At 43.9% G+C, this 27,724-nt stretch overlaps 1 protein-coding gene across 2 annotated transcripts; it reads left to right on the forward strand.

Annotated features, from left to right (window-relative positions):
* Nucleotides 1–26,620, forward strand: ZNF454 (zinc finger protein 454). 2 transcript variants are annotated; one of them, XM_032158846.2, is made up of 6 exons: nucleotides 1–273; nucleotides 471–747; nucleotides 1,846–1,984; nucleotides 5,473–5,599; nucleotides 6,012–6,101; nucleotides 23,607–26,620. In XM_032158846.2, the coding sequence occupies exons 3-6, from the start codon at nucleotides 1,952–1,954 to the stop codon at nucleotides 24,923–24,925; spliced, it is 1,569 nt and encodes a 522-aa protein (XP_032014737.1). In that variant the 5' UTR covers nucleotides 1–273; nucleotides 471–747; nucleotides 1,846–1,951; the 3' UTR covers nucleotides 24,926–26,620. The 2 variants fall into 2 exon arrangements, with proteins under 2 accessions (XP_032014737.1, XP_032014736.1); XM_032158845.2 differs by lacking the exons at nucleotides 1–273; nucleotides 471–747; nucleotides 1,846–1,984 and having other exon boundaries at nucleotides 5,260–5,599.
* Nucleotides 26,621–27,724: the final 1,104 nt, after the last annotated feature.

A 27,724-nucleotide genomic window follows, 5' to 3' on the forward strand; every position in this document is an offset into this window, starting at 1 on the left:
GGCCAGGCTGGAAGTGTCGGGCGCTCGCCAGGCCAAAGCGCACTTCTGTTGCCTTCCAGGCCTTTTCAGCGCGGTCCCAGTCAGGATACGAGCCCTGTCGCCTCCTACTCCGTCTTCCGGACCCTCCCGATCCTCTCTCGTCAGCGATCGGGCGTCGCTCCCCTGGACTAACCTCCCTTGCCCCATCTTCAACTTTTCGCTGGTCTGCATCTTCCTGCGCCTTAGTGCAAGGCAGAGACCTAGTTCTAAAGCGAACGGAACGGAACCGATTCTGTAAGTTGTGATGCGCGCGCTGAGGTCGGCGTGGAGGGGTCTCTGGGAAAGGTAGTTTCCGCGCCTCAAGCGCCGGGGGCGGGGCCCTGTTCCCGCAGGCGCAAGGCAGCACTGTCTCCGCCGATTGTCCCTCTGGGAAGTGGAGTCTGGCAGGCGGAACTGCAGCAGCCCTGAGACTTGTGGGAATTCGGCCCAAGGGTTCCCAGGGCAACGCACAAGCGCAGTTCAGCTCCCGGCTGCAGACTCCAGCTCATTGTGTTCTGACTGCGATGTGGCGCTTGCGATCTCTCGCCGCCGGCAGAGGCTCCTCGAAGAGCGACACGGGGGTGACCAGGCACGGTGGTCAAAGCCGCAGAGGGAGAGCAGGAGCGGTCGTGAGGTCGTCTGGGGAGAAGGGCGGAGGCAAAGCCGAGGAGGTGCGGGTTGTGGTCCATTCTGGAGGACGCGGATCGAATGCCCCAAACTTCCCGGAATGTATGTCTGAGATTTGATCCCAAACAGAGAGAGGGAGGACGGCCAGGGGTGGTCATCCTGGGCTTAGGGTCGAGTCTGTGAGTGCCTGTGGAGGAGATGGAGCCAGGACCTCTGGCGTGTGTCTTGGAGCGGACTCCGAGAAGCCCAGGGTTTCCGCTCAGGCGATAGATACACGCCTGGCGTGGTTCCGAGTCCTGCGCCAGGAACTCGCCAAGGCCGGAGGCAGCCGCTGCGCAGCCCCTGCCGCAGCCCCCGAGGGACCTGGCGAAGCGGCAGGGGCGGGACGGGGTTGTGTGCGATTAGGGTTCCTAACCCTTCCCTCTCCCCTCCCGCCCGACTCACACAAACGCCGCTTCTGCCCACTCGTGACTCCAGGCCACCCAAACTGGGCCCCAGAGAGTGAGAACCCTGAGGCCAGAGAAGGGTTTGCCTGAAAGGCTTCGACAGTGAAGAGCCAGCCTTCTTAGCCTCCTTTTTGAGGAGGAAGAAGACTACCCTCCTTTTCCTCTTCTCCTGTCACTCCCAGATAAGGCAGCTATTCCAAAGCCGCAGAGGGAGAGCGGAGCGGTCTTCCAATCCAATCGAACCCAGACACTGCCCTCAGTTGCCTCTCCCCAGCGCTCCCACCTTTTCGGGTACATCCTGGTGGGTTCTGGAGCTGAGTAACTTGTTAAAGAGATAATTATCGGCCGGGTGCGGCGGCTCACGCCTGTAATCCCAGCACTTTGGGAGGCCGAGGCGAGCCGATCACCTGAGGTCAGGAGTTCGAGACCAGCCTGACTAAAAAAATAAAAGTTAGGAGGTGGCAGGTCTTAATCCACTACTTAGGAACCTTTGGGGCAGACGACCTTTAAACAGAAGGAAGCTGAAGGGAAAGACCAGAGGGTTGGTGGAAGGCGTGAGAACTGGGCCTGGAGCAGGCTTTCTGCAAGGAAAAGTCCATGTATAGTATCCTCTGAAGCAGGAGAGGGAATGGGGAGCAAACAGGAACCAAAACACTCACTGCTTGGGGTACTGGAGGCCTCCCAGGATGTGAATGCTCACTGCCTCGCTCTGGACTGCTGTATGAGAGCTTTTGACCCAGTCCTGTCCTAATAGCAGGTGTGTGGACCCTTCTAGCCTGAGGAGTCCTGTGGGTGTGAAGCTCCACACCTGCCTCCATACACTTTTCCTGTCCCTAAGAGGACTCATCGGAGAAGAAAGAATGGCTGTCAGCCACCTGCCAACCATGGTCCAGGTGAGTGGGGGTTTCTTCCCCCTAAATTGCTTTCTGGATTTGAAGAGTGTGGCATGTTTCCTTCCTCAGACCGGGAGCTTTTCTCCCAATCCAGTCCCACCCAGACACTGACCTCAGTTGCCTCTCCCCAACCAACTCCCCACACCCCCACCCCCGCCCGACCCCACTCCACATCCGGCTCATCCTGGTGGGTGTTGGAGCTGTATAACTTGCTAAAGGTCACATAAATGTCACAGCTGGGACTGGAACCCAGGTCCCTGTGAAATCAAAACCTGTACTCTTTTCACTAGCAAGTAAGATTAGGGATCTGAAGTGGTAAAAGCATGTATTAGTCCCTTTTTGCATTGCTCTAAATAAATATCTGAGGCTGGGTAATTGATAAGAAGTTTAATTGGCCCACAGTTCTGTAGGCTGTACAGGAAGCATGGTGTCAGCATCTACTTCTGATGAGGCCTTTAAAAGCTTCCAATCATGGCAGAAGGTGAAGGGGGAGCAGGTGCATCACACGGTGAGAGAGGGAGCTGGAGAGAGAAGTGGGAGGTCCTAGACTTTTAAACAACTGAGCGAGAATTCACTCATCACCACGAGGACGGCACTAAGCCATTCACGGGGGATCTACCCCCATATTCCAGCGCCTCCCACCAGGCCGCACCTCCAACATTGGAGGTCACATTTCAACAGGAGATTTGGAAGGGACATACATCCAAACTATATCGGCAGTATCTCACACAGAGCTCAAAGAAGGGCATTGTGGGAACACTTTTTTGAGGAGGTGTGATTTACTAGACTCTTTTTCTTTTATGACATTTGGCTTTTTTACCAACGAAATTATTCAAAAGACTGTGCTTCCAGAAAGTCCTATAAATTCCTAAAACATTTTGAGCAGTCCTAGCATCTTTAGAATAAGAATACGGGCCAGACACGGTGGCTCATGCCTGTAATCCCAGCACTTTGGGAGGCCAAGGTGGGCGGATCACAAGGTCAGGAGATCGAGACCATCCTGGCTAACACGGTGAAACCCCGTCTCTACTAAAAATACAAAAAACTATTATCCAGGTGTGGTGATGGGCGCTTGTAGTCCCAGCTACTCGGGAGGCTGAGGCAGGAGAATGGCATGAACCCGGGAGGAGGAACTTGCAGTGAGCCAAGATCGCGCCACTGCACTCCAGCCTGGGCAACAGAGCGAGACTCCATCTCAAAAAATAAAAATAAAAAAGAATATGGACTGTGCTTTGAAGGAGACAGCATTCATTTGGGCATATACATTCTGATACATTTGGTTAAATTGTTCTAATTCCTTCACATTTAAACCTCCCCAAGGACTGGAATGTGTGGCAGGAATCACTGGAAAGGATGACCAGCTAGGTGGGAGCGCCATGTTCAACATTGCACGGCTCACCGGCTGTTCCCCTCCTCCTCTTGGCTTCTGACTTGTCACTTAGGACCCTTCTCATACACCACTTTTTCTGCAAAACCTGTCTCCACCCACAGTGCCAGTCTGCTGTGATATTTTCCTTCCCTAACCTTTTCCTCAAACTCACTGTCGGTGTCATACAATTTATCTTGTGTTTATAGGCTGCCTTGATTTGGTTGCTGTTCAGCAGACATAGGTTAGGGCTGTAAAATGTGCCAGGAATTATGATCTGGGCTACAAATACAAAGTGAATGATCAATGGTCCCTGACAAACCGGTTCATGGCTTCCATCCAAGTGTTCCTTGACTGCCTGCCATGGGCCAAGTCTCTGGGTGCAGGTAACGGAAACCTAATTCAGACTGCCTCAGGCAGAAGCAGGCACTTACTGGAAAGATATGGAGGTGTTCCCCCAAATGCAAAGGCAAAGACACAGCTGGATGTTGACTATGGAAGTGGGGTCTACAATAACCTGAGAGTCCTTTCTCTTGGACCTTTGGTTCCTTCTCTGGGCTTCTGCTTACCTCTTCTTTCTCAGCGAACACCAGCTCCCTTAACTTCTCAGCCAACTGGGAAGACAAGAGCTGTAACAGCTACTGGATTGTACATGCTAGGTTAGGTTTCGGCTACACCTGTGTGTCAGGACAGAGAGACTTTCCTCTGTGACCCCATCTCAGAGTTTCTAAGAAAGGGACTAGTTCTAATCAGAAGGAACAAGTTTCCTATTGTGCAGAATGACCGGTTCCACGGGACCCATGTGTGTGTATGCACATGTGCACACGTGTGCATGTGTGTGTGTGTTGAGGGTGTGTGTCACAGGGTGTGTGTGGGGGTATTTGTGTGTGGGTGTGTTCGGGTGTGTGTGTTCGGGTGTGTGTGTGTGCTTGCATGTGTGCGTGTGTGTCGTGTGTGTGTTGAGGGTCTGTGGGGGGATGTGTAGGGCTGTGTCTTTGTGAGTTTGTGTGTATGTGTCTCTGTGTGTTTGTGTGTGTGTCTCTGTGTGTGTATTTGTATGTGGAGGGTATGGGTATGTGTTGTGTGTATGTGCATGTGCACTTGTGTGGTGTGTGTCTTGTCTGTGTATGTTTGTGTTTATGTGTGTTTGTATAGATATGGGTTGTGTGTGTGTGTCTCTGTGTCTGTGTGTGCTTCTGTGTGTGAGTTTATGTTTGTTTGTGAGGGGTATGGATATGGGTGTGTGTATGCTTGTGTGTGTATGTGAATGTTGTGGGGTGTGTGTCTCTGTGTGTGGGGGGTGTGGGTATGGGTGTGTGTTTGTGTGTATGTGGAAGGGTATGGGTGTGTGTGCTTGTGTGTGTGTGTCTCTGGGGGGGTGTGGGTATGGGTCTGTATGTGTTTGTATATAGGTGTATGTGTGTGTCTGTGTGTGCTTGTGTGTGTGTCTCTGTGTGTGGGGGGTGTGGCTATGGGTGTGTGTGTGTGTATTGAGGGTGGGGAGGTACACCCTGAAGAAAGCAGGAGTTGCTGGGCAGCCACAGATAGGTGTCGAGTACATGGGCCGTGTACCAGATGCGGGGAAGGCCAAGAGATGTAGAGACAGACAGTCCACATCTTGGAGTTAACAGTCCAGCGGGGGAGACTGAAAGCAAACCAAACATCACAATAAAATGGGACAGTGTCTTGATGGGCCCTCGTAGGCGACTGTAGGAGCCATCAGGGAAGGCTGCGCTGAGCGAGCGGTGTTGAGCGAGCGGTGTCTGTGCTGAGACCTGCGTAGGATTTGGTCCCCTGGGGTGAGGAGAGAGGCAGGGCTAGGCGGTTTGAGGGAGATGGAGAGGATGTTCTGGGCTAGAGGAATGGCAAGTTGGAAGTCCCAGTGCTGAGGAAGCCTATCTTCGCCACCATATATGTTTCTTCAGAGTGGAGAGCAATGTCTAGTCCAAGGCTAGGCCCCTAGGAGACCCTGAAGAGTGATTAACTTGTCACAGAACGCCAGCTCCCTGTGTGTCAGCAGTCCTGTAAATCTCCACAAGCTTCTAGGGGCTGCCAGTCTCTTTTCCAGGGAACCATGTGCAGGGGTAGCCCCTGGTCAAGGAGAATGAATTTGCTGTTGCAGGAATCGGTGACCTTCAAGGATGTGGCTGTACTCTTCACCCAGGAAGAGTGGGGGCAGCTGAGCCCAGCCCAGAGGGCCCTGTACAGGGACGTGATGCTGGAGAACTACAGCAACCTGGTCTCACTGGGTAAGTGGGACCCCTGCAAGGTGTCTCTTCACTTTTGGGGATCTCTTTGGGACCCTTACATTGACACCATATAGAAGAGTCGGTTGGACCAATTGAGGACGCTGTCTTCAAGGGTGCCATTAATACTTACCTGTCCTTGGTGTCCTGGGCACAGGCCTCTTTTGGAGTCCACTGCGGATGCCTCAAAAGTGACTAGGGTCAAATGCTTTCTTTCTGGCAAGGAGAGGAACACGGGAACAGATTGTGTCAGGCCTGAGTCGTCATCTCCTCCCGCTGGGAACACACCTGACCCGGGGCTTTCCTATCAAGTCCCATTTTCCAGCAAGCTCTGAGGACCAGGCTTTGTCTTTGCGGTGATTTTTATCTCTTGTATAAACAGATGTGGTTCATTTTTGTCTCCCCTTAAAAACAGGACTCTTAGGACCCAAACCAGATATGTTTTCCCAGCTAGAAAAAAGGGAAGTGTGGATGCCCGAGGACACCCCTGGAGGCTTCTGTCTGGGTAAGAATCATGTGTGTGGGAGACACCGGGAGGAGCCCTGCTGGGTAGGGAAGGCTCCATAGGGAAGGCTCCCTAGGGAAGGCAGGGAGGCTGGCAAATGCACCAGCCTGAGGATTGAGAAAGAGCCTGTTTCACATTCGTTCACCTGAATACCTTGTTGCTACATTTGTTCCAGCTGGCACTGCCAACATGTAGCAGGCCTGGACCCTCCCCACAATGATTTTTCTTCTCTGCCTGTTTGGCATAGATTAGTAGAGTCTCTGGTCTAGAAAAGACTCAACTTCATCTGGGCAGTTCTCCCCACACCCCCATTCATGGGTGTCCTGTTCAGCATCTGACAGTGCAGTCTCTGCCTGCCCTTCTGTCATGAGGAGCCACAGCATGGCGGCTTCTGGTCTTAAGAGCCCCAGGTATCATGTGCCTACTAGGTCTCTCCTCTAGCTACACATTGCAGTTTTCTTCAGCTACCTCCATATGTGTTTGTCCACGTGGGTTATTTATCTTCTACGTTTTGCTGGCCATCGTCTTTGACTGCAAGTGTCATGGGGACCAGGTATATTGTATATTTTGCTGTGTTGCTCACACCTAGCACAGTGCTTGGCACCTAGTAAGTGGCACAGACTTGTTGCCTGGGGATACAAAAGACATGACAGTTTGGTGATGGTTACTTGTCTTGAGAAGCTCATTGTATCTGGTGGCTTACGGGCAGTGGTGTGTTTTTCTCCCTTAATCCCCAGTATTCTAGAGAGCTTAGTGCCTTATCCAAGCACTGTAGCGTTTCACTATCAGCTAGCATTTTGCAGGCTGTGAAGTATTTTTATAAACCTTTTCTTACAGATTTTTCACAGTAACCCAGTGCAGTAGGCAGGAATTTATATCCTACAATAAATAACTGTGTACCTGGAATATCTAGAACCCAATTTGTTATGGAAGTTAAAAATCTTTTTTTTTTTTTGAGATGGAGCCTCGCTGTGTCGCCCAGGCTGGACTGCAGTGGCGCAGCCTCAGCTCACTGCCACCTCCGCCTCTTGGGTTCGAGCGATTCTCCTACCTCAGCTTCCCGAGTAGCTGGGACTACAGGCGTGTGCCACCGCGCCTGGCTAATTTTTGTATTTCTAGTAGAGACAGGGTTTCACCATGTTGGCCAGCATGGTCTCGAACTCCTGATCTTAAGTGATCCACCCGCCTCAGCCTCCCAGAGTGCTGGGATTACAGGCATGAGCCACCTCACCTGGCTAGAAATTAAATATCTTAACTCTAAAACTCAGTTGTCAACAAAAAATTTTTAATATATCCAATAATATTCTGAATAGTCTGTGAATTGTATATTCCATTACCAAACTAAAGCATTTTAAATATTTTATTCTGTATTATACAAATAGTCTTATAACAAAAATGGAGGCAATTAAAAGAAATTCATCCATAGTTCTACCACCTTGGCATCACTGTTTTTACCTAAATCATTCAATCATCCATTCATTCATGATTCATGGAGTCTTAATTCTTCATTGCACCCTTGAGAGAGGAGTATGGAGGTGAAGAGGACTTTTGTGCCTACAGAGATTTCATAGTCAGGTGTGGATGATGACATGAAGGTACAGCCAACCACAGTACAGTGCATCTGGGCCCCTCCTCACACTCTGTTCCCGCAGGCGTGATTTCTGAGTTTCGTGGAGATGCGGCACCGAGGCTGGTTTGTGAAGGGTGATTAGCAGTTAGCCAGTCAGACGTCAAAGAAGACTTAATTTATGTCTCAAGAAAGTTCTATAGCTTTCCCATTTCCTATTAAAATTTTATATGTAGATATAATTTATGTAAATTTTCATATATACTTTATATAAATTATTCCATGAATTTATATAATTTATATTTAAAAATAAATAATAAATTTACATAGTGTATAATTTATATAAATTATATGTACACAAATTTTTTTTTTGGAGACACAATCTCCTTCTGTTACCCAGGCTGGAGTGCAGTGGTGTAATCACGGCTCACTGCAACCTTGAACCTCCTGGGCTCAAGTGATTATCTTGCCTCAGGCTCCTAAATGGCTGAGACTATAGCTGCTTGCCACTGCCTGGCTAATTTTTATTTATTTTTTACTTTTTATTTTATTTGAGTTGGAGTCTCACTCGTCACCCAGGCTGGAGTGCAGTGGTGCAGTCTCAGCTAACTGCAACCTCCGTTCTCCCGAGTTCAAGCGATTCTCCTGCCTCTGCCTCCCAAGTAGCTGGGATTACAGGCGCCTGCCACCTCGCCTAGCTAATTTTTTGTATTTTTACTAGAGATGAGGTTTTGTCATGTTGGCCAGGCTGTTCTCAAACTCGTGACCTCTGGTGATCCGCCCCCGTCAGCCTCCCAAAGTGCTGGGATTACAGGCGTGAGCCACTGTGCCTGGTCTTTTTTTTTTAGTATTTTGCCCAGGCTGATCTCAAACTCTGGACTTCAATCCTCCTGCCTCAGCCTCCTAATAAAGCTGTATTTTTAAAAAATAGATCTCCTATTTTGTTTTTTGTCCACTGGGAATTTCTGCCGTAATGAAGTGCTAGTCGTTTTCAAATAGCTAGTATTGTCACTTGTCAGTTCCTAATTCATAGTTACTTCCTAATTCATATTCATTCTCAAAATATTTGTTGGATTCATTTTTAGTTTTTTTCTCTTATTTCTGTTTCATTTCTTTTGTTTGTTTTTGTTTTTTTGTTGTTGTTTTTTGAGATGGAGTCTCATTCTGTCACCAGGCTGGAGTGCAGTGGCACAATCTCGGTTCACTGCAATCTCCGCCTCCCGGGTTCAAGCGATTCTTTTGCCTCAGCCTCCCAAGTAGCTGAGATTACAGGTGTGCACCAACATGCCCAGCTAATTTTTGTATTTTTAGTAGAGATGGGGTTTTACCATGTTGGCCAGGATGGTCTTGATCTCTTGACCTCGTGATCTGCCCACCTCAGCCTCCCAAAGTGCTGGGATTGCAGGCATAAGCCACCACGCCCGGCCTCTGTTTCATTTCTTAATGACTGGCTAAGACATCAAAGACCATAGAGAGCCATGATAATAGGTTTTCAAGGAATTGGATCTAGTAATTTTCCATTGTTGCACTAATTAGTCATGGTTTAGAATGCACAGTTTTTTTGTGTGTGGAGACAAGGTCTCACTATGTTGCCCAGGCTGGTCTTGAACTCCTGGGCTCAAGTGATCCGCCAGCCTCAGCCTCCCAAAGTTCTGGGATTACAGGTGTGAGCCACCGTACCTGGCTGACATTTATTTTTAATCATAATAAGAAAAAGTCCTTGGTAAATAGCTTTCCTTCTTAGTTTTTCTATTCTCTGTGCCATGAGCTAGGGGAAGGGGAGAAAGCTGACATTTGAGCACCGGTGGGTCAGCACCGTGCTGAGAGATTTGGGGGGATTTGTGTTAGCTGCCCCTTTTCATCCTTGCAACCTGTGAGGCAAGGATGACTGACTCCACTTCACAGAAAATGGAGCCTCAACTGCTGAATTAATTGGGACTGATGTAATGCTGCTATTAGGAGGCAAGTCAGGGTTGGCATGAAGCCAGCAGGAGACTTGCCCGACCCTTCAAATGTTGCACTTTCTTCCCTTCTCCAAAATAGTTTTAATTACGTATAAATTGTTCACTCACCAAACGTAAACTGATTCCTTAATTGAGGAGTTGCTAATACCTTTTATAATTTCTTCCTTATTTATTAATCTGTTGAGGTTTATTTTCGCTACATCAATTGTACATTTTATTCTTTAGCTTTATCTTTTTTGAGTTATAAAATGTATTAGATTACAACTATGTATTATCTATTATTTTAATATTGTATATTGTGTCCTCTTATTTCCAATTTTATCTGAACTTTTTTCTCTTAAATTTGCTTGGAATTTATTTTAAAGAACCATTTCTTTCTCTTTTTTTTTTTTTTTTTTGAGACAGAGTTTCGCTCTTGTTGCCCAGGCTGGAGTGCAGTGGTGTGATCTCGGCTCACTACAACCTCTGCCTACCGGGTTCAAGCGATTTTCCTGCCTCAGCCTCCAGAATAGCTGGGACTACTGGCGCCCGCCACCACACCCGGCTAATTTTTGTATTTTTAGGAGAGATGGGGTTTCACCATGTTGGCCAAGATGCTCTTGATCTCCTGAACTTGTGATCCGCCCACCTCGGCCTCCCAAAGTGCTGGGATTACAGGCATGAGCCACTGCACCCGGCCTTAAACAACTGTTTCTTATTTATTGCCCTTAAATGTAATTTCTACAGACACCATTACCATTTCTTTGTTTCACTATAAAATAAATTTATTTTGAATATTGTACATCATGTATACACAAAATAATACGTAGTATTTTTGAACAGTTTAAAGAACGATAAGGAAGAAAGGCCCGTGGCTCACCATCCAGCTTGGATACTGGAGCGCTGCAGCACTTTTGAAGTCCACTGTGCCTCTCTTTGTGTTTTCTTTCTCTTACAACAAAGAGAGCTACTAGCTTGAATTTTACACCAGCATCTCCTGTGCTTCTCTTTGTGGGTTTGCCACATACATCTATAGATCTAAGCAATATTTGCTTGCCGTTACATGCTTTAAAACTTAATATATAGTTACTTTACTGTAAAAACCTTTCTACAACTGGCTTTTTTCAGATCCGTGTTGAGGCACGTAGCTCTAGGTCATTTCTGAAATTGCACTTTTCCTTCAGTGATATACCTTACTTTATCCAGTCTCCTGCTGCTGGCTGTGTAAGTTGTTTCCAGACTTTTTACTATTATGGATAATGCTGACCTGAATATTCTTGTATATGTTTCCTTGTATACATGGACCTTGTTTGGGAGTTTCTTTGCGTGTATTCATAGATGTAGAGGTACTGGATTTAAGGGTATATGCTCCTTCAACTTTACTAGATATTCCCAGATCATCAAATTAGTTCTTCCAAATTATACCAACAGTTGATGCAAATTCCTGTTACTTAACATCCCTGCCCAAATTTGAAACTATCAGAGTTTTTAAAAATTCTGTTAGTCTTATTCCTGAGAAATGGTATCTTGTGGTTTTTATTTATGTTTCCTTCATTACTAGTGAGGTTGAACATCTTTTCATATATTTATTGATCATTTACTTTCTATGACTTAGACACTTCTATTCTTTGCCTATTTTTCTATGAATTTCTTTTTGTATTCATTCATAGGAGCTCTGTCTGTATTTAGGAATCTCTACTTTATCAGTTCGTATGAATGTCCGTTATCTTCTCCAGTCTATAGCCTACCGTGTCTCTCTCTTTATGAACAGAAGTTCTTATCTGATGAAGTAAAATATATCAGTTTTTGTCTTTATGGTCTTTATTCTTAGTGCTTTCGGTGTCCTGTTTAAATCATCTTTTCTACCTTTTGATCCAGGAGGGAAGGACTTTGTCTTGTTTGCCCTTGTGTCTTCGGCAATACTAGGTCTCAGTATGTATTTGTTGAATAAGTTAATTTCTAATAATATTTACCTTTTTCTTTTTTTTCTGTGTAAATGTTGTCAAAAGTTTGTCTTTTATTAGACTTTTAAATGAATAAACATGTGACTTTGCTGATCCTTTCTGTTTTTATTTTATTAATTTTTGTTCTTCACTGTTTCCTTCAACTTTTTTGGAGTTTATTATGTTTTTTCCCCCTTTTCTTTATTTTAAGCATTTATTTTTAACTGAAGTAATACAGGCATTTAATGAAACTGTATGAGGCTTGTAGTGAACAGTGGTAGCTCTTCCCCCCACGTCCCCATTTTCCCCTCTCTAGAAGTAGCCACTCCTTCTTCTTTTAGCTTTATTTGATATATTTGCTTCCATTTCTCCAAGTGACATGTTTGTGTTGCTACCTCTCGACTTTTCAGTTTTAGACATTATGTATTGAATTCTTTCTATACAAAGTGAGGCTTAAACTCAGCCCCTGCCCCTTCAATGACTCCTGCTTGTTGGATTTCCATTCGCTGTCCTCCCAGTTGTAGTGTAGCTTTGACTTGGTCAATAGTCAGTGTTTACGTTCTTAAACACTAGTCATAACTGAGCTGTGTTGGAAATTATGACCACTTCTGCTTTCCTAAGCAATGTATTCCTAGAGTTCATTGGTTCTTAGTTTAGCTTATATTGATCATTAATTTGATCTCATTACTTCTCTCATTGTCTTCATCTTTTCTAGAGCCTTCTGACCTCCATTCTAGAAGGCTTAGCCTTCTGCATCTGGTGCCCAGCTGGCATCCTGAGAATCCCCTTCTATCCTTGGCCGTTCACTATGCTGTTCACTGTGTCTCCTGTCTTCTTTTGTGGTTTGCTGTCTCCTTTTGGTGGCATACATCTGTTTGTAGCTTCCCCAGGAAGAATGCAAGGAAGTACATATTTTCTACCCTAGCCTGTCTGTAGATGTCTTTTTTACCCCCTGACACTTTATGGATCATTCGACTGGATAGAATTGAGCACTGGAAATCATTTTCCTTCAGAAATTTGACATTACTTCATTGTTTTCTGGACCTCAGGCTGCTGTTAAGAAATCCAAAGTCACTCTGTTTCTTCATCATTTGTAACCTGTTTTTCCTCTCTGAAAACTTGCAAGATTTTCTCATTTACTCCAGTGATCTTAAATTTCCCAGTGATGTTCCCTACTGTGGTTCTATTTTTATCCACCGAGCATTGGTGAGCCTTTGGCTGAGCATTTAGTGAAACTTTCCGTCTAAAATTCCTGCCCAACTAGGCATGTTGGCTCACATCTGTAATTCCAGCACTTTGGGAGGCCGAGGCAGGTGAATCACTTGAAGTCAGGAGTTCGAGACCAGCCTGGCTGACGTGGCAAAACCCCATCTCTATTAAAAATACAAAAATTAGCCGGGTGTGGTGGCGGGAGCCTGTAATCTCAGCTACTCGGAAGGCTGAGGCACAAGAATCGCTTGAACCCAGGAGGCAGTGGTTGCAGTGAGCTGAGATTGCACCACTGCACTTCAGCCTGGCTGGAGTGCCAGGCTGGACAACAGCTGGGCAACAGAGTGAAACTGTGTCTTAAAAAATAAAAATAAATAAGTAAAATAAAATTCCTGCCCATTGGCTCTAGGACATTTTCTCTATGATTGTTTGATTTCCGCCTTCAGTTTTTTTCTTTTTCTCTTTGTGGAATACTTGATACTAATAATGGACACCCTAGACTGGTCTTCTCATTTTCTTATTATCAAAATTCTCATCTTTTATGCACTTTTGTGTATGTGCTTTTTGACAAGTTTCCACGACTTTGTCTTCCAACTCTTCTACTGAGATTTTTAAAATAATTCTTACTCAGCTTCATCAAATTACAATTACATGGAATAAAATTCACCAATTTGAAGTGTAAAATTTGATCAGTTTTGACAAATTTATACAATTTGTAGCCATCACCGAATCAAGGAAAATACCATTTTTCTTATCTCCCAAAGTTCTGTCTTACTCCTTGGCCGTTAATTCCCTCCCCTGCCCACAGCCCCTGGCAGCGACTAACCTTCTTGCTGCCACTGCGAGTGCCCATCTCCGGGATTTCACGTGAATGGAGTTGCCCAGCGCGTGCTCTTTCTGCCTGGCTTCTTCACTGGCATGATGTCTTTGACGTTCAACTCTGTTGTTTCACATGTCAGCAGTTCCTTGCCATTGCTGAGTAGCCTCCCACTGTATGGATGTACCACGGTTTGCTCATCCATTCATCACTAGTGAGGATTTGAGTTGCTTTCAGTTTTGGGCTAGAGCCACCATGAACATACTTGTGTAAGTTTTTGTGGATAGTTTACATGTTTTTTTGTGGGCATATGTTCTCATTAGGGTAATTGCCTAGGAGTAGGATTGTTGATTGTACACTAAGTGTGTGTTTGACTCTGTAATAAACTGTGAAACTATTTTCAAAGCAAGCATTCCATTCTGTATTCCCACAGCCATGTATATGGGATCTATCTAGTTGCTTCTTATTGCACTGGTTAGGACCTCCCGCACAAAGTTGAGTAGCAGCTATAGTGGGGTGGCCTTGCCTTCTTCCCTATCTTAGTGGGAAAGCATTCAGCCTTTCACCATTAGTATGATGTTAGCAGTAGGCTTTTTGTAGATGCTCTTTATTAGGTTGAGGAAGTTTACGCCTATTTCTGGTTTGATGTGAAAGTTTTATCACAAATAGATACTAAATTTTTGTCAAATGTTTTTCTCAAACCTTACGATGATGCTGTGGTTGATAAAATGAATTACATTGGTTTTTAAGGACCAAGTCAAAGTTGTATTACTGGGATAAACACAACTTAGTCTTGACTTACTATCCTTTTTAAGTATTGCTGAATTGAATTTGTGAACATTTTGTTAAAGAGTTTGCATTGATATTCACGAGTGATGTTAGTCTATAGTTTCCTTTCCTTGTAATATCTCTGTCTCTGGTCTCACAGTAACGTTAGTCTCACAAAATGAACTGGGAAATTTCTCCTTCTGTTTTCCGGGAAAATTTGTGTCAAAATGCTGTTATTTCTTTATTGAATATTTGACAGAACCAGTGAAGTCTTCTGTGCCAGGAGCAGAAGACTTGTGGCACAGTTTTAAACTGCAAATTCAGTTTCTGTGGCTTTCTTCTCTTTGGTGGCTCACAGATTGCAGCCACGGCCTTCCCAAACCCTGATCTCTGTCCCCTCAATTTATTGAGACCCCTGGGCTCTGTTTTGCTCCTGTGCCATGACCTGGAGTCTGCCTCCAGGGACTAAACTGGGGGATCCATAGGTCTTAACCTGGCTTGTTTCCCTTCTCTCAGGGACCACTGTCCTCCACCACCATTTGTCATTTACCTCAAAACAGTCATTTCATACTTTTTTCTGGTTTTCTAATTGTTTACAAAAGGAACTCTCTATTTTGTTTTTGAATTCTCTAATCATTTTTAATTTCCAACAACTCTTGTTTCTCTAAATATTGCCTTTTTCAAAAATAAGCTCTTATTCCTGTTTTACAGTTAAAATATCTTACATTTAAAGATAATGATTTTCAAAGACATTTTCTTCTCCCATCATTGGGTCTGTTTTCTCTAGTTTTCTGTTTGATGATTTTGGTATTTCTTTCTTGTGACAAGCTTTCCTCAGCTAGCTAGTAATCCCTCATTGCCTACCCAGTTAGACAGTGGGAAGACTAACGTCCTTTTTGGAAGTTCTGGGTAAGTGGGGCTTCAGTCTTCCTCACAGTTCTCCAGCCCCAGGCATCTTCAGTTCAGAGCAACTTTGTTTTGCTCTCCTGAAAAGAAAAAAAAATCTTCCAGTCTTTTGCCACGTTGAGAAAGGGCAAATTCCCCAGTTCCCTTGAGTTGGGAAGAGGATCTGGGCACCTACGGGCAGGGTAAACTGACCTTAAACCAGTCTGTATTTTATTTATTTATTTTTGTTTGAGACGGAGTTTCGCTCTGTCGCCCAGGCTAGAGTGCAGTGGCACAATCTCGGCTCACTGCAAGCTCCGCCTCCTGGGTTCACACCATTCTCCTGCCTCATGTTGGCCAGGATGGTCTCGATCTCTTGACCTCGTGATTCGCCTGCCTCGGCCTCCCAAAGTGCTGGGATTACAGGCGTGAGCCACTGCGCCTGGTCCAGTCTTTCTTGTTTTATTCATCCTAACTTGATGAAATTGATGGGACCAATTCTTGAAACTTCAGGTGATTGAGGAGTGAATTGGTCTAGCGTTTGGTCCCTCCCTGGGTGTGACCTCTTGACTACATTATATAGGAGGCTTGGAACTTGCATGCCACTTCAAACCCTACATTAAGGATTTTAAAACCATCTCTTTTTTTTTTGAGACAAAGTCTCGTTCAGTCGCCCAGGCTGGAGTGCAGCGGCACGGTCTCGGCTCACTGCAAGCTCCACCTCCCAGGTTTAGGCCATTCTCCTGCCTCAGCCTCCCGAGTAGCTGGGACTACAGGCGCCCGCCACCAAGCCCAGCTAATTTTTTGTATTTTTAGTAGAGATGGGGTTTCACCGTATTGGCCAGGATGGTCTCAATCTCCTGACCTCCAATGCAGGTAGGGGTATGGCTCCTTAGTTTAGCCTACCCTGAGGTGACCTGGGACCCAGTGAGTGTGCCTGAGTTGCTTACACCAGAGTGCTCTTTCGTAGTGCAGGCTAAATCACTGCCAGTAAGACCAGTCTTACTGAACTGGATTAATTCACACCTCAATTTTCAGTGTGGTCAAACCAGGATGCATGTGACTCCTCTCTTGGTAAAGTTTTTTTGAAGATGAGTGTTATCATGTAATATCAAATATTTAAAAAGTCAAATAATTACCCTCAAAAAATATTTTGTCATGTATTCTCATATGTGGATGATGCATTTTTAATCCCAATCAATAAAAGGTTTTAATAGATGTTGGTATCCAATAGCTGATAGAAAAGAAAGCTAGAAATTGGTGTTTTTATTGATTATTTTTGAAAGCCATCTCCTAGATTTTTTAAAGCAAACTTTTTTGAAGTTTATACAGAAACTGTTTTCCGTATACATCTTTATACTAAAAGTGCATAGTATAAGTGTACATAAATGTCCAACTCAGTGAATTTTTACTGTTTAAATATATCTGTGTAGTCAGCACTCATATCAAGAAATATAACACTACCAGCACCCCTTGTAACCACCCAGTACCCTTGCAGTTTCTTTTGTTGTAAAGGAACAACTACTCTGGCAATAGATTTGTTTTGCCTGTTTTTAAACTTTAAATCATACAGTATGTACTCTTTCGTGTCTGGCTTCTTGCTTTCAACAGTATGTCTGAGATTCCTCCTTGTTGTCACTTGGAACAATAGTTGGTTCATTCTCATTGCTGTATAATGTTTCGCCATATAAACGTGTCATTATTTGTACATTTTACTGTTGCTAGACATCTGGTTTATTTTCGTTACGAATAGTACCATTATGAACATTTCTTGTACAACTTTTAGAAAACATAGGTATGCATTTTCCTTGATTAAATAGCTAGGAGTACTATGATTATGCATATGCAAACTTTAACAGACATAGCCAAATAGTTTTCCGAAGTGGTTATACTAATTTATACTCCTACCAGCGAAATGCAGGGTTTCCATATCAACTCTTATACACTTAGTATTATAGTTAAAAAATGTTTTCTACCATTCTAGAGGATGTATGGTTATAACTGAAGTTGATCTTCTTACTTTTAGAATTTCAGTACCCTCTTTTTTAAAGTATCTATACATCTTTGCCCCACTTTCTATTTTGTTGTCTGATCTTTTGTTACTGGCTCATAGGGCTGTATATTTGAAATGCAGAATCCTGTCATATATATGCAAATATTGTTTCCCACTCTGGATAATGATGTCATCTGATAAATAGAAATTCTGAATTTTGAGATACCTGAATTCATCAGAGGTCTTTTTTTTTTCTTTTTCTGCTTATGGTTAACGCTTGTTGTGTTCTATTTAGGACATCTTAAGCCCATGAAGATCTGTGTTTTCCTTTAGTAGCTCTAGTATTTTGTCTTAAATACTTAGGTCTACAGTCCATATGGAAGATTGATTACTCATTATTTTCTATAGGGGTATCCAGTTGACCCAGGATCATTTGCTGAAAAGACGGTCTTTTCCCCCATTGTACTGCACTGTCACCTTTGTCATATATGAGGTGACTGCATGTACGTGGGTTGATTCTGGGTTCTATAATCTGTTCCATTGGTCTCTTTGTGTACAGATTTGTTTCTGGACTCTATTCTCTTTAATTCTTTCTATCTAATCTTGTGCCAACACGACATTGCTTTATTTACTCTGGCATTGTAATAAGCCTTACACTTGCTGATGTAAATTCTCCAGTTTTGTCCTTTTCTTTTAGAATTTTAGAATTGACTATTCAATTTTCACAAAATTCCTGCTAGAATTTTGATAATAATTGGGCTGAAAGTGTAGATTAATGGGGTACAATTGAGAATTTGAGGTCAAATGTTTATTGAGTTGTTGAGATCATTTCCTTTTTTTTTTTTTTTTTTTTTTTGAGATGAAGTCTTGCTCTGTCGCCCAGGCTGGAGTGCAGTGGCGCAATCTCAGCTCACTGCAAGCTCCACCTCCTGGGTTCACGCCATTCTGCTGCCTCAGCCTCCCGAGTAGCTGGGACTACAGGCGCCCACCACCACACTTAATTTTTTGTATTTTTAGTAGAGACGGGGTTTCACCATGTTAGTCAGGATGGTCTCGATCTCCTGACCTCGTGATCCGCCCTCCTTGGCCTCCCAAAGTGCTGGGATTACAGGCATGAGCCACCGTGCCTGGCCCCTTTTTTTCTTTTCTTTTCTTTTTGTTTTTGTTTTTGTTTCTTTTCTTTTATTGTCTTTCTTTCTTTTTTTTTTTTTTTTTTTTTGAGACAAGTTCTTGCTCTGTTGCCCAGGCTGGAGTGCAGTGGTGTGATCATAGTTCACGGCAACCTTGAACTCCTGGGTTCATGGCGATCCTCCCACCTCAGCCTCCTGAGTAGCTGGGACTACAGGAACATGTCACAATGCCTGGCTGATTTTTAAAATTTTTTGTAGAGATGAGGTTTCACCATATTGCCCAGGCAGGTCTTGGACTCCTAGACTCAAGCGGTCCTCCTGCCTTGGCCTCCCAAAGCACTGGGATTACAAGCATGAGCCACTATGTCCAGCCCATTCCTTTTCTTTTTCTTTTTTTTTTGAAATGTAGTTTTGCTCTTGTTGCTGGAGTGCAATGGAACAATCTTGGCTCACTGCAACTTCCACCTCCCGGGTTCAAGCGATTCTCCTGCCTCAGCCTCCCGAGTAGTTGTGATTACAGGCATGTGCCACCACGCTCGGCTAATTTTGTATTTTCAGTAGAGACGGGGTTTCACCTTGGTCAGGCTGGTCGCAAACTCCTGACCTCAGGTGATCCACCTGCCTTGGCCTCCCAAAGTTCTGGGATTATGGGCATGAGCCATCACACCTGGCCAGCCCATTCCCTTTCTTAATGGTTTGATTTCTGAGTCATTGAGGGTGCCATATGAACATTTTTCACTATGATTATTGATTTATCTATTTTTCCTTTTTATTCTATTTTTACTTTATACATTTTTAAAGTTATGTTGTGTGCATACAAATGAAAATTTGTTGTATGTTCCTGGAGAATTGATGCTTTTGTCTATGTAAAATACCTTAAAGTCTATTTTCTCAAATACTCTGTGATTTGTCTGATATTAGTATGGATTAGTGCCTTTCTTTTGTATGGTATATCCTTTTTAATTCTTTTATTATTTCAGTGTCTACATTTTTGGTATTTCTTTTCTAAATGATACTCAATTATGTTTATTTGTTTATCCAGAGTCTCACAATCTTTTTTTTTTTTTTTTTTGAGATGGAGTCTCACTCTGTCGCCAGGCTGGAGTGCAGTGGCATGATCTCAGTTCACTGCAATCTCCGCCTCCTGGGTTCAAGCGATTCTTCTGACTCAGCCTCCCGAGTAGCTGGGATTACAGGTGCCCGCCACCACACCCAGCTAATTTTTGTATTTTTAGTAGAGACAGGGTTTCACCACGTTGGCCAGGATGGTCTTGATCTCTTGACCTCGTGATCTGCCCACCTTAGCCTCCCAAAGTGCTAGGATTACAGTCAAGAGCCACCACACCTGGGCCACAATCTTAGTTTTTAAAAATAACTTAGGTAAGTTACTATGTATGGGATTTCATATCTACTATCCTATTATTTACTTTATATTTCACTTACTTGCTTTAAATTCCTTGTCCTTTTTTCCTTCCTTCTATTGGATTAAATACTTTTATTGTGCCATTTTCACTCTGTATTAGCTTGTTAATTAACTTTCTTTACTTAGTCCTTTGTTGTTAATGCTAATAAATGAAACCAGCTTCTTACTGTCCAAAATAAACTTTTACTTTTAATAATTCCCAGACAGTGGTACGGTCTTAAAAATTAACAGCATTTTTGGCCAGGCATGGTGGCTCACGCCTGTAATCCCAGCACTTTGGGAGGCCAAGGTGGGTGGATTGCCTGAGCTCAGGAGTTCGCAACCAGCCTGGGCAACACAGTGAAACCCTGTATCTACTAAAATACAAAAAAAATTTAGCCGGGCATGGCAGCGTGCGCCTGTGGTCCCAGCTACTCAGGAGGCTGAGGCAGGAGAATCACTTGAATCCGGGAGGCAGAGGTTGCGGTGAGCTGAGATCACCACTGCACTCCAGCCTGGGCAACAGAGCGAGACTCTGTCTCCAAAAAAAAAAAAAAAAAAATTAACAGCATTTTCTTCCTTCTACCTTTATTTTTGCTATGTATTTTAATTCCACATATATTTGCAGTCCATTAAGACATTATAATTATTGTCTCATATAATCAATTGTATTTTTATTTATCCACATATTTAACTTTTCCATTGCTTTTCATGCCTTCTTACATTTTCATATTTCCACCTAGAATTATTTTTCTTCTGCCTGGAAGACATCTGTGTTTCTTCTAATGTAGATCTGCTGGTGACACCATCTCTGTTTTTATTTGTATGGAAGTATCTAATTCATGTTTAATTTTTAGAGATATTTTCTCTGTGTGTTGAATTCTAGCTTGACAGTTTGGTTCTTTCAACACTTCAGATGTTACTTCATTGTCTTCTGGGTTCCATTGTTTTCGTTAAGACACTGCCAGTCTTAGTTTTGCTTTTTCGAAGGTAGTGTATCATTTTTTTTTTCAAGCAACTTTCAAGGTAATCTTCAGTTTTCAGTAGTGCCTAGGTGAGGTGCCTGGGTGAGGTGCCTGGGTGAGGTGCCTGGGTGAGGTGCCTGGGTGAGGTGCCCAGGGTGAGGTGCCTGGGTGAGGTGCCCAGGGTGAGGTGCCCGGGTGAGGTGCCCAGGGTGAGGTGCCCAGGGTGAGGTGCCTGGGTGAGGTGCCTGGGTGAGGTGCCCAGGGGAGTTTTCTTTCTAATTACCTTGGAGTTTATAGCCCTTCTCAGAGTTCATTTTTCAACCTTTTTGTTTTTAAATAATGTTTAGTTTTTTTAGCCATGTTTTACTATGGATATTTTCTGCTTATGTATTTTTGTAGCTCACTATTCCTCTCTTCTGCTATGTTTGATATCTTGTTAAAGACTCTATTGAATTCGGCCAGGCGCGGTGGCTCACGCTTGTAATACCAGCACTTTGGGAGGCCGAGGCGGGCGGATCACAAGGTCAGGAGATCGAGACCATGGTGAAACCCCGTCTCTACTAAAAATACAAAAAATTAGCCGGGCGTGGTGGCACGCCTGTAATCCCAGCTACTCGGAGAGGCTGAGGCAGGAGAATGGCATGAACCCGGGAGGCGGTGCTTGCAGTGAGCCGAGATTGCACCACTGCACTCCAGCCTGGGCGACAGAGCAAGACTCCGTCTCAAAAAAATAAAAAATAAAAAAAAAAAAAGACTATTGAATTCATAATTTCGGTTATTGTATTTCTCAGTTCTAGAATTTCCATTTGATTATTCGGTTCCAATTCTTTGTTGTAATTCTCATTCCTGTTTCCTTGAACATATTAATCACAGTTATTTTAAGATTCACATCTGATAACTCTGGTATCTGTGTTCTACGGTTCTTTTTCTATTGTCTGTTTTTCCCTCTTCATTCAATTTCTTAGCACAGCTGGCCTTTTTTTATTGCATCCCTGACACTATGTGTGAAGGAGAGCAGAGGCTCTAGATGTTGTTCTTCCAGAGAAGATTTAACTTCCCTGGTAGCAGCTAGAGTGCAAGCAAACCATCTTAGTCCAGCCAAGGCCTGTAATAGCTGGAGGTTGGTCACAATATTTGTAAAGCTATGTCAACTGCTCATTTGCCTGTACTACTAGTTTTGTAGCCCTGCAGGAATCCCAGCTGAGAGCTTCACATGTTTATTATGACCTCTCCTTGGAAGGTGGTTCTGTTGTACTAAAAGACTAGAAAATTCTGGATTTCTTCTTAACGTTAATCTTTTGCCCATAAAGCTTAAGAATTCAATAAAATGTTTGAGTAACAAGCCACTGAGTATTGGGATCACCTCTCTATATGTTCATTCTCTCCCAAATATTAGACTATAAAGTCTGCCTGGGTGACATCTGATGCCTTCAGGCAGATAACTTTTTTCAATTCAGATTTTCTAGTTGTTTTCTGCAGAAATGTTAGTCTGCCACAGGCTACTCTATTTGGGCCAGAAGTGGAAGTCAGTCCTTAACATTTTGACATTTGGCAATAGCGATGTTTAACTTTGACCATTCTTTGTTTTTGAACAAGGATATATTATTCCGAGCCCAGCAGGATTTTAGTCTTGAAATGTGCCTGTTTACCTTTCTTTTCCTAATGAGTAAAGAGGTTTGTTTCTTTGATTCTAAAATGATACCAGGAGTGCCTTTTTGTAGAAGATTTTCTGGAGCAAGTGGGAAAAGGAGGTAATAAGGATGGCTTGTTCTTGATGGGATTTCTGGCGAATTTTACATCGTCTGTGTTTGGAATCTAGTCCTTAGTTTTACATTTTATCCCCTCTCCTGTTTACCCTGAGAATACTTGCCAGCAGTGCTTGCAGCTGCAGCGTTTATCCTGAGATAACTTTGCCACAAAATATCTCATGGCACATTTCCCTCCCATGGGTGTCACATTATTCATATGGGTTTGGAGACATTGCTTCCTCACAAGCAATAGGAGGTGCTTATTTTTTTAGTAGATATGAGTATTTCACACAGCCTTTACAGCAGCCTAGCTTTTTATTATTCATCTGAATGCTCAAATGAGCCTATATCTTGATTTCAGTATTTACTCCAGAGTCAAGGTTTTTTCCTACCAAGTGTTGACTGCTATTTTCAGTGGTTTCTTAAGGCCACATCTGGGTTGTTTTAAAAATCATCTCATTTGAATAGACAGGGTACTTGTCTTCTTGTCTGTTAGCATCATGTGGTCTTTATCAGGTTTTTCTTTTTTTTTTTTTTGAGGCTTAGAAAATCAGATAACTTCTCTATTATCACAAAGAAAATATGTGTTGTACTCAGTTCTAACCCAGGCCTGTGACTTCTTTTTTTTTTTTTGAGACAGAGTCTTGCTCTGTCACCCGGATTGGAGTGCAGTGGCATGATCTCGGCTCACCGCAAGCTCCGCCTCCTGGGTTCACACCATTCTCCTGCCTCAGCCTCCTGTGTAGCTGGGACTACATCTGCCCACCACAGCACCCAGCTAATTTTTTGTGTTTTTAGTAGAGATGGGGTTTCACCGTGTTAGCCAGGATGGTCTCGATCTCCTGACCTCGTGATCCACCCGCCTCGGCCTCCCAAAGTGTTGGGATTACAGGCGTGAGCCACCACACCCAGCTGCCTGTGACTTCCAAGCTCTCCTGCCTCATACATTATCCATGAGATCAACCCCTGCTGTAGTCCCCTGTTCACCCCTCTTTTCTGTCCTTTCTTGTTGTTACTTCAGAAAATCTTCAAACTTGAAATCTTTCTGTTAGCATTATGAAGAGGCTCATCATCTTGCCCCATCCAAAGGTTTTACTAGGGTAAAATGGACATTTTTATTTTTAATGTCTTTCAGACTGGATGACTATGCCTGCCAGTAAGAAATCTACTCTCAAGGCAGAGATTCCTGAAGAAGAATTGGATCAATGGACAATAAAGGAAAGATTCAGTCGCAGTAGTCACTGGAAGTGTGCTAGCCTGCTGGACTGGCAATGTGGAGGCCAGGAGATCAGTTTGCAGCGAGTGGTACTCACTCACCCCAACACCCCATCACAGGAATGTGATGAATCTGGGAGCACTATGAGCTCATCTCTTCACAGTGCTCAGAGTCTGGGATTTCAACCTAGCAAAAATGCCTTTGAGTGCAGTGAGTGTGGAAAAGTCTTCTCTAAGAGTTCAACTCTTAATAAGCATCAGAAAATTCATACTGAAAAAAACACAAATCAGAAAATTCATATTAAGGAGAAAAGATATGAATGTAGAGAATGTGGGAAAGCCTTTCACCAGAGTACGCACCTTATCCATCACCAAAGAATTCACACTGGCGAGAAACCCTATGAATGTAAGGAATGTGGCAAGGCCTTCTCAGTGAGCTCCTCACTCACATACCATCAGAAAATTCATACCGGAGAGAAGCCTTTTGAATGCAACTTATGTGGAAAAGCTTTTATCCGAAATATACACCTTGCCCATCATCATAGAATACATACTGGAGAGAAACCTTTTAAATGTAACATTTGTGAAAAAGCCTTTGTGTGCAGGGCACATCTTACCAAACACCAGAATATCCACAGTGGAGAGAAACCCTATAAATGTAATGAATGTGGAAAAGCCTTTAATCAGAGTACAAGTTTTCTTCAGCATCAGAGAATTCACACTGGAGAGAAACCCTTTGAATGTAATGAATGCGGGAAGGCCTTCAGGGTGAACTCTTCCCTTACTGAACATCAGAGAATTCATACTGGAGAGAAACCTTATAAATGTAATGAATGTGGGAAAGCTTTCAGGGATAATTCATCCTTTGCACGACATCGGAAAATTCACACTGGAGAGAAACCTTACAGATGTGGCTTGTGTGAGAAAGCCTTTAGGGACCAATCAGCACTAGCCCAACATCAGAGAATTCATACTGGGGAAAAACCTTATACATGTAACATATGTGAAAAAGCCTTCAGTGACCATTCAGCCCTTACCCAACATAAGAGAATTCATACTAGAGAAAAACCTTACAAATGTAAAATCTGTGGGAAAGGCTTTATCCGAAGCACCCACCTGACTCAACATCAGAGGATTCACACAGGAGAGAAACCCTATAAATGTAATAAATGTGGGAAAGCTTTTAACCAGACTGCAAACCTCATTCAGCATCAGCGACATCATATTGATATGATATGAATGCAGTTTGTATGGAAGACCTTTGAGACTGGGCAGATTAATTATTGAATGTAAGATAATCCATTCTAGAGAATAACTATGAAAGCTTACATCAAGATAGTTACTTTATTTACTGAGGGTCAGGTTTCACAGTGTCATGGGGTTTGGGCATTTAAGAATGGCAAACACTCGGCCGGGCACGGTGGCTCACGCCTGTAATCCCAGCACTTTAGGAGGCCGAGGTGGGCGGATCACGAGGTCAGGAGATCAAGATCATCCTGGCTAACACGGTGAAACCTCATCTCTACTAAAAATATAAAAAATTAGCCGGGCGTGGTGGCGGGTGCCTGTAGTCCCAGCTACTCGGGAGGCTGAAGCAGGAGAATGGCCTGAACCTGGGAGGCAGAGGTTGCAGTGAGCTGAGATCACGCCACTGCACTCCAGCCTGAGCGACAGAGCGAGACTCCGTCTCAAAAAAGAATAAGAATGGCAAACACTCCTCATTCTTTAATACTGCCTCAAATAGCAGTACTGTTTGATTCGTCTGAATTACCAAGTATCAGAACCAAAATGGAGCTTCATTAACAGCATTAAAATTGGTTTATCAAATTATATTTTGACTATTAGAGAAACTGAAATTGTAAAAATTAAAGTTGAAAAGCAAAGGAACAAAAAGGTAAAATGGCCTACAAGCATTTCACTCTACTAGATTCTCTTACATAAGAGAGTCGCCAGCTTTAATGGAAGCCTTAGTCCTCTCCTCACCCACACCACCGACACCCAGTATAGAGAAAGTGCATCACCCACACTTATTTAAATCACATTTCCTACCTTCTGCTTCAAACCATCGATTGTCAGATCTCTCTGGTCTGTGTGTCCACTGGCTTCATCCCTGCAGAATCCCTGTGAGATGATTTATTTGCCCCAAATGACCCTCTTCTGACTTAGCAACTCCTAACTGTCTGCATGGTGCCACCTATCACTGCCCCTATGGGGAGTGTGGTGATCTGGTCTCAGACACAGTCCATGATGTTGAATATCACACCCAAATCCAGCCTTCAGAACTTGGTATCTCTGTCCAGAAGGCACAACTTGATCAAAATTCTTGAGTTATGCATTTCCTGCGGGCTTCAGCTTGACTGACCCTGGGATGGTACCTGAAGGAGGGGCTTTGCCTATGCTGCCTTTACCCTCCAATTGTTCTGTACTTAGTGACTCTGCACATCAGTCAGGGACTTGCTCAGCTTCAGGTGCAATGATCCACCCACTTAAGTTGTAGTATTCCCAATCACCTCCATCTGTTGCTGCCCATTTCTCTATGTGCAATTGATATAAGAGGTGAAAGCCCCAAAGCCAGTTCTCAGATTGCTCTGACCCACTCTCTTCCCCCGGCTGGACAGTCCACTGTGTCCACTGTGTTAGAGTACATTTACTACTCCCAGGATAAACTGCTGCATCCTGGTCCTTCCCCTGCTTTCTCTAGGTTTCTGGAGGTACTAATTCTATATTCATAGGAAAGCAGACAGCTTTGAATTTCTGCTTTTGCATTTGGAAGTGGTCATTTCCTCTCCTGCATCTGGGCCCTCCACTATTTAAAGACTCATGCTGACAGTGGTGAGAAAAATGTTGAGTAATGAGTCAAGAAGTGGTCACTGGCACCATTGATATTCTCTGGCAAGGGCCATGTCCGTGTTCAAAAGTTTGAGTGGTACAGTAGTCCTGCAGGTTTAGTTCCTTTACCTTTTTTTTTTTTTCTTCTTTTTTTTTTTTTTTTTGAGACAGAGTCCTGTAGTGTCACCCAGGCTGGAGTGCAATGGTGTGATCTCGGCTCACTGCAACCTCCACCTCCTGGGTTCAAGTGATTCTCCTGCCTCAGCCTCCCGAGTAGCTGGGACTACAAGCACCTACCACCATGCCCAGCTAATTTTTTGTATTTTTAGTAGAGATGGGGTTTCACTATGTTGGCCAGGCTGGTCTCAAACTCCTGACCTCGTGGTCCGCCCATCTCGGCCTCCCAAAGTGCTGAGATTACAGGCGTGAGCCACCGCGCCCGGCCACCTTCCCCGTCTTTAATCCTTCAGTGCTTTCAGTAGAAATCACACAGATAAGTAACATCTGTGCATCTCACACACACACAGCCTCTGGGGGCCCTCTCCCTTTTCCTACCACAAGGAATGGAGGAGCCTGCGCTACTGCAAGCTGGAATATATCATGCAATGAAGATGGGAGGCCAAGCAAATTATTCTGGAAAGTGAAGTGGCAAGTTCCTGTTCTGTGGGAGTGCTGTCCATCAAGTTGAGCAACCTCCTGACCCCGAGAATGCAGCACCTCACCCCCATGTTACAGAAGAGGATATTCTATATCATGGTAGAACTCAGTGGGCTCTGGGTTGCAACATAGACTTGGAAGCTTTCAGCAGCTTCGAAGTCCAAGTAATCTAAATTCAGCCTTCATCTAATAAAGGCCACCTTTGTGGGCCAGCATCTCCTGTTAGCTGATCAGCAACTCAAGACTTTCTTCCCTATTAAGCTGCATGTGAAGCAGTATTTCAAGAGGTTTCTTGGACACACCCATATCCTCAGAAGTTCATCTGCAGCTTCACGCGGCTGACACCCTGAGATTCCAGAGTAAACCTGAAGAAACCATGTTCACTGCTACAGATGTCTGTCTTCACCCCATCCATGTAATGTGCCAGGTCTTAACTACCACCCCCTTAGCTTGAATCCCTGAGAAGCACGTTTTTAAGCTGAGTTGGTTGGTTGTCTTGTCTCTTTTTAATGAACGCATGAGAACTACCACTACTTGGTATGTGCCTACAGT

This window comes from Hylobates moloch, unplaced genomic scaffold, assembly GCF_009828535.3.
Source record: "Hylobates moloch isolate HMO894 unplaced genomic scaffold, HMol_V3 SCAFFOLD_6, whole genome shotgun sequence".
Lineage (NCBI taxonomy): Eukaryota > Metazoa > Chordata > Mammalia > Primates > Hylobatidae > Hylobates > Hylobates moloch.

Coding starts and splice junctions, on each gene's coding strand:
- ZNF454 (XM_032158845.2), top strand. CDS start 5,425: ATGTGCAGGGGTAGCCCCTGGTCAAGGAGAATGAATTTGCTGTTGCAG. Junction 5,600..6,011: donor CAGCAACCTGGTCTCACTGG/GTAAGTGGGACC, acceptor CCTTAAAAACAG/GACTCTTAGGACCCAAACCA. Junction 6,102..23,606: donor CCCTGGAGGCTTCTGTCTGG/GTAAGAATCATG, acceptor AATGTCTTTCAG/ACTGGATGACTATGCCTGCC.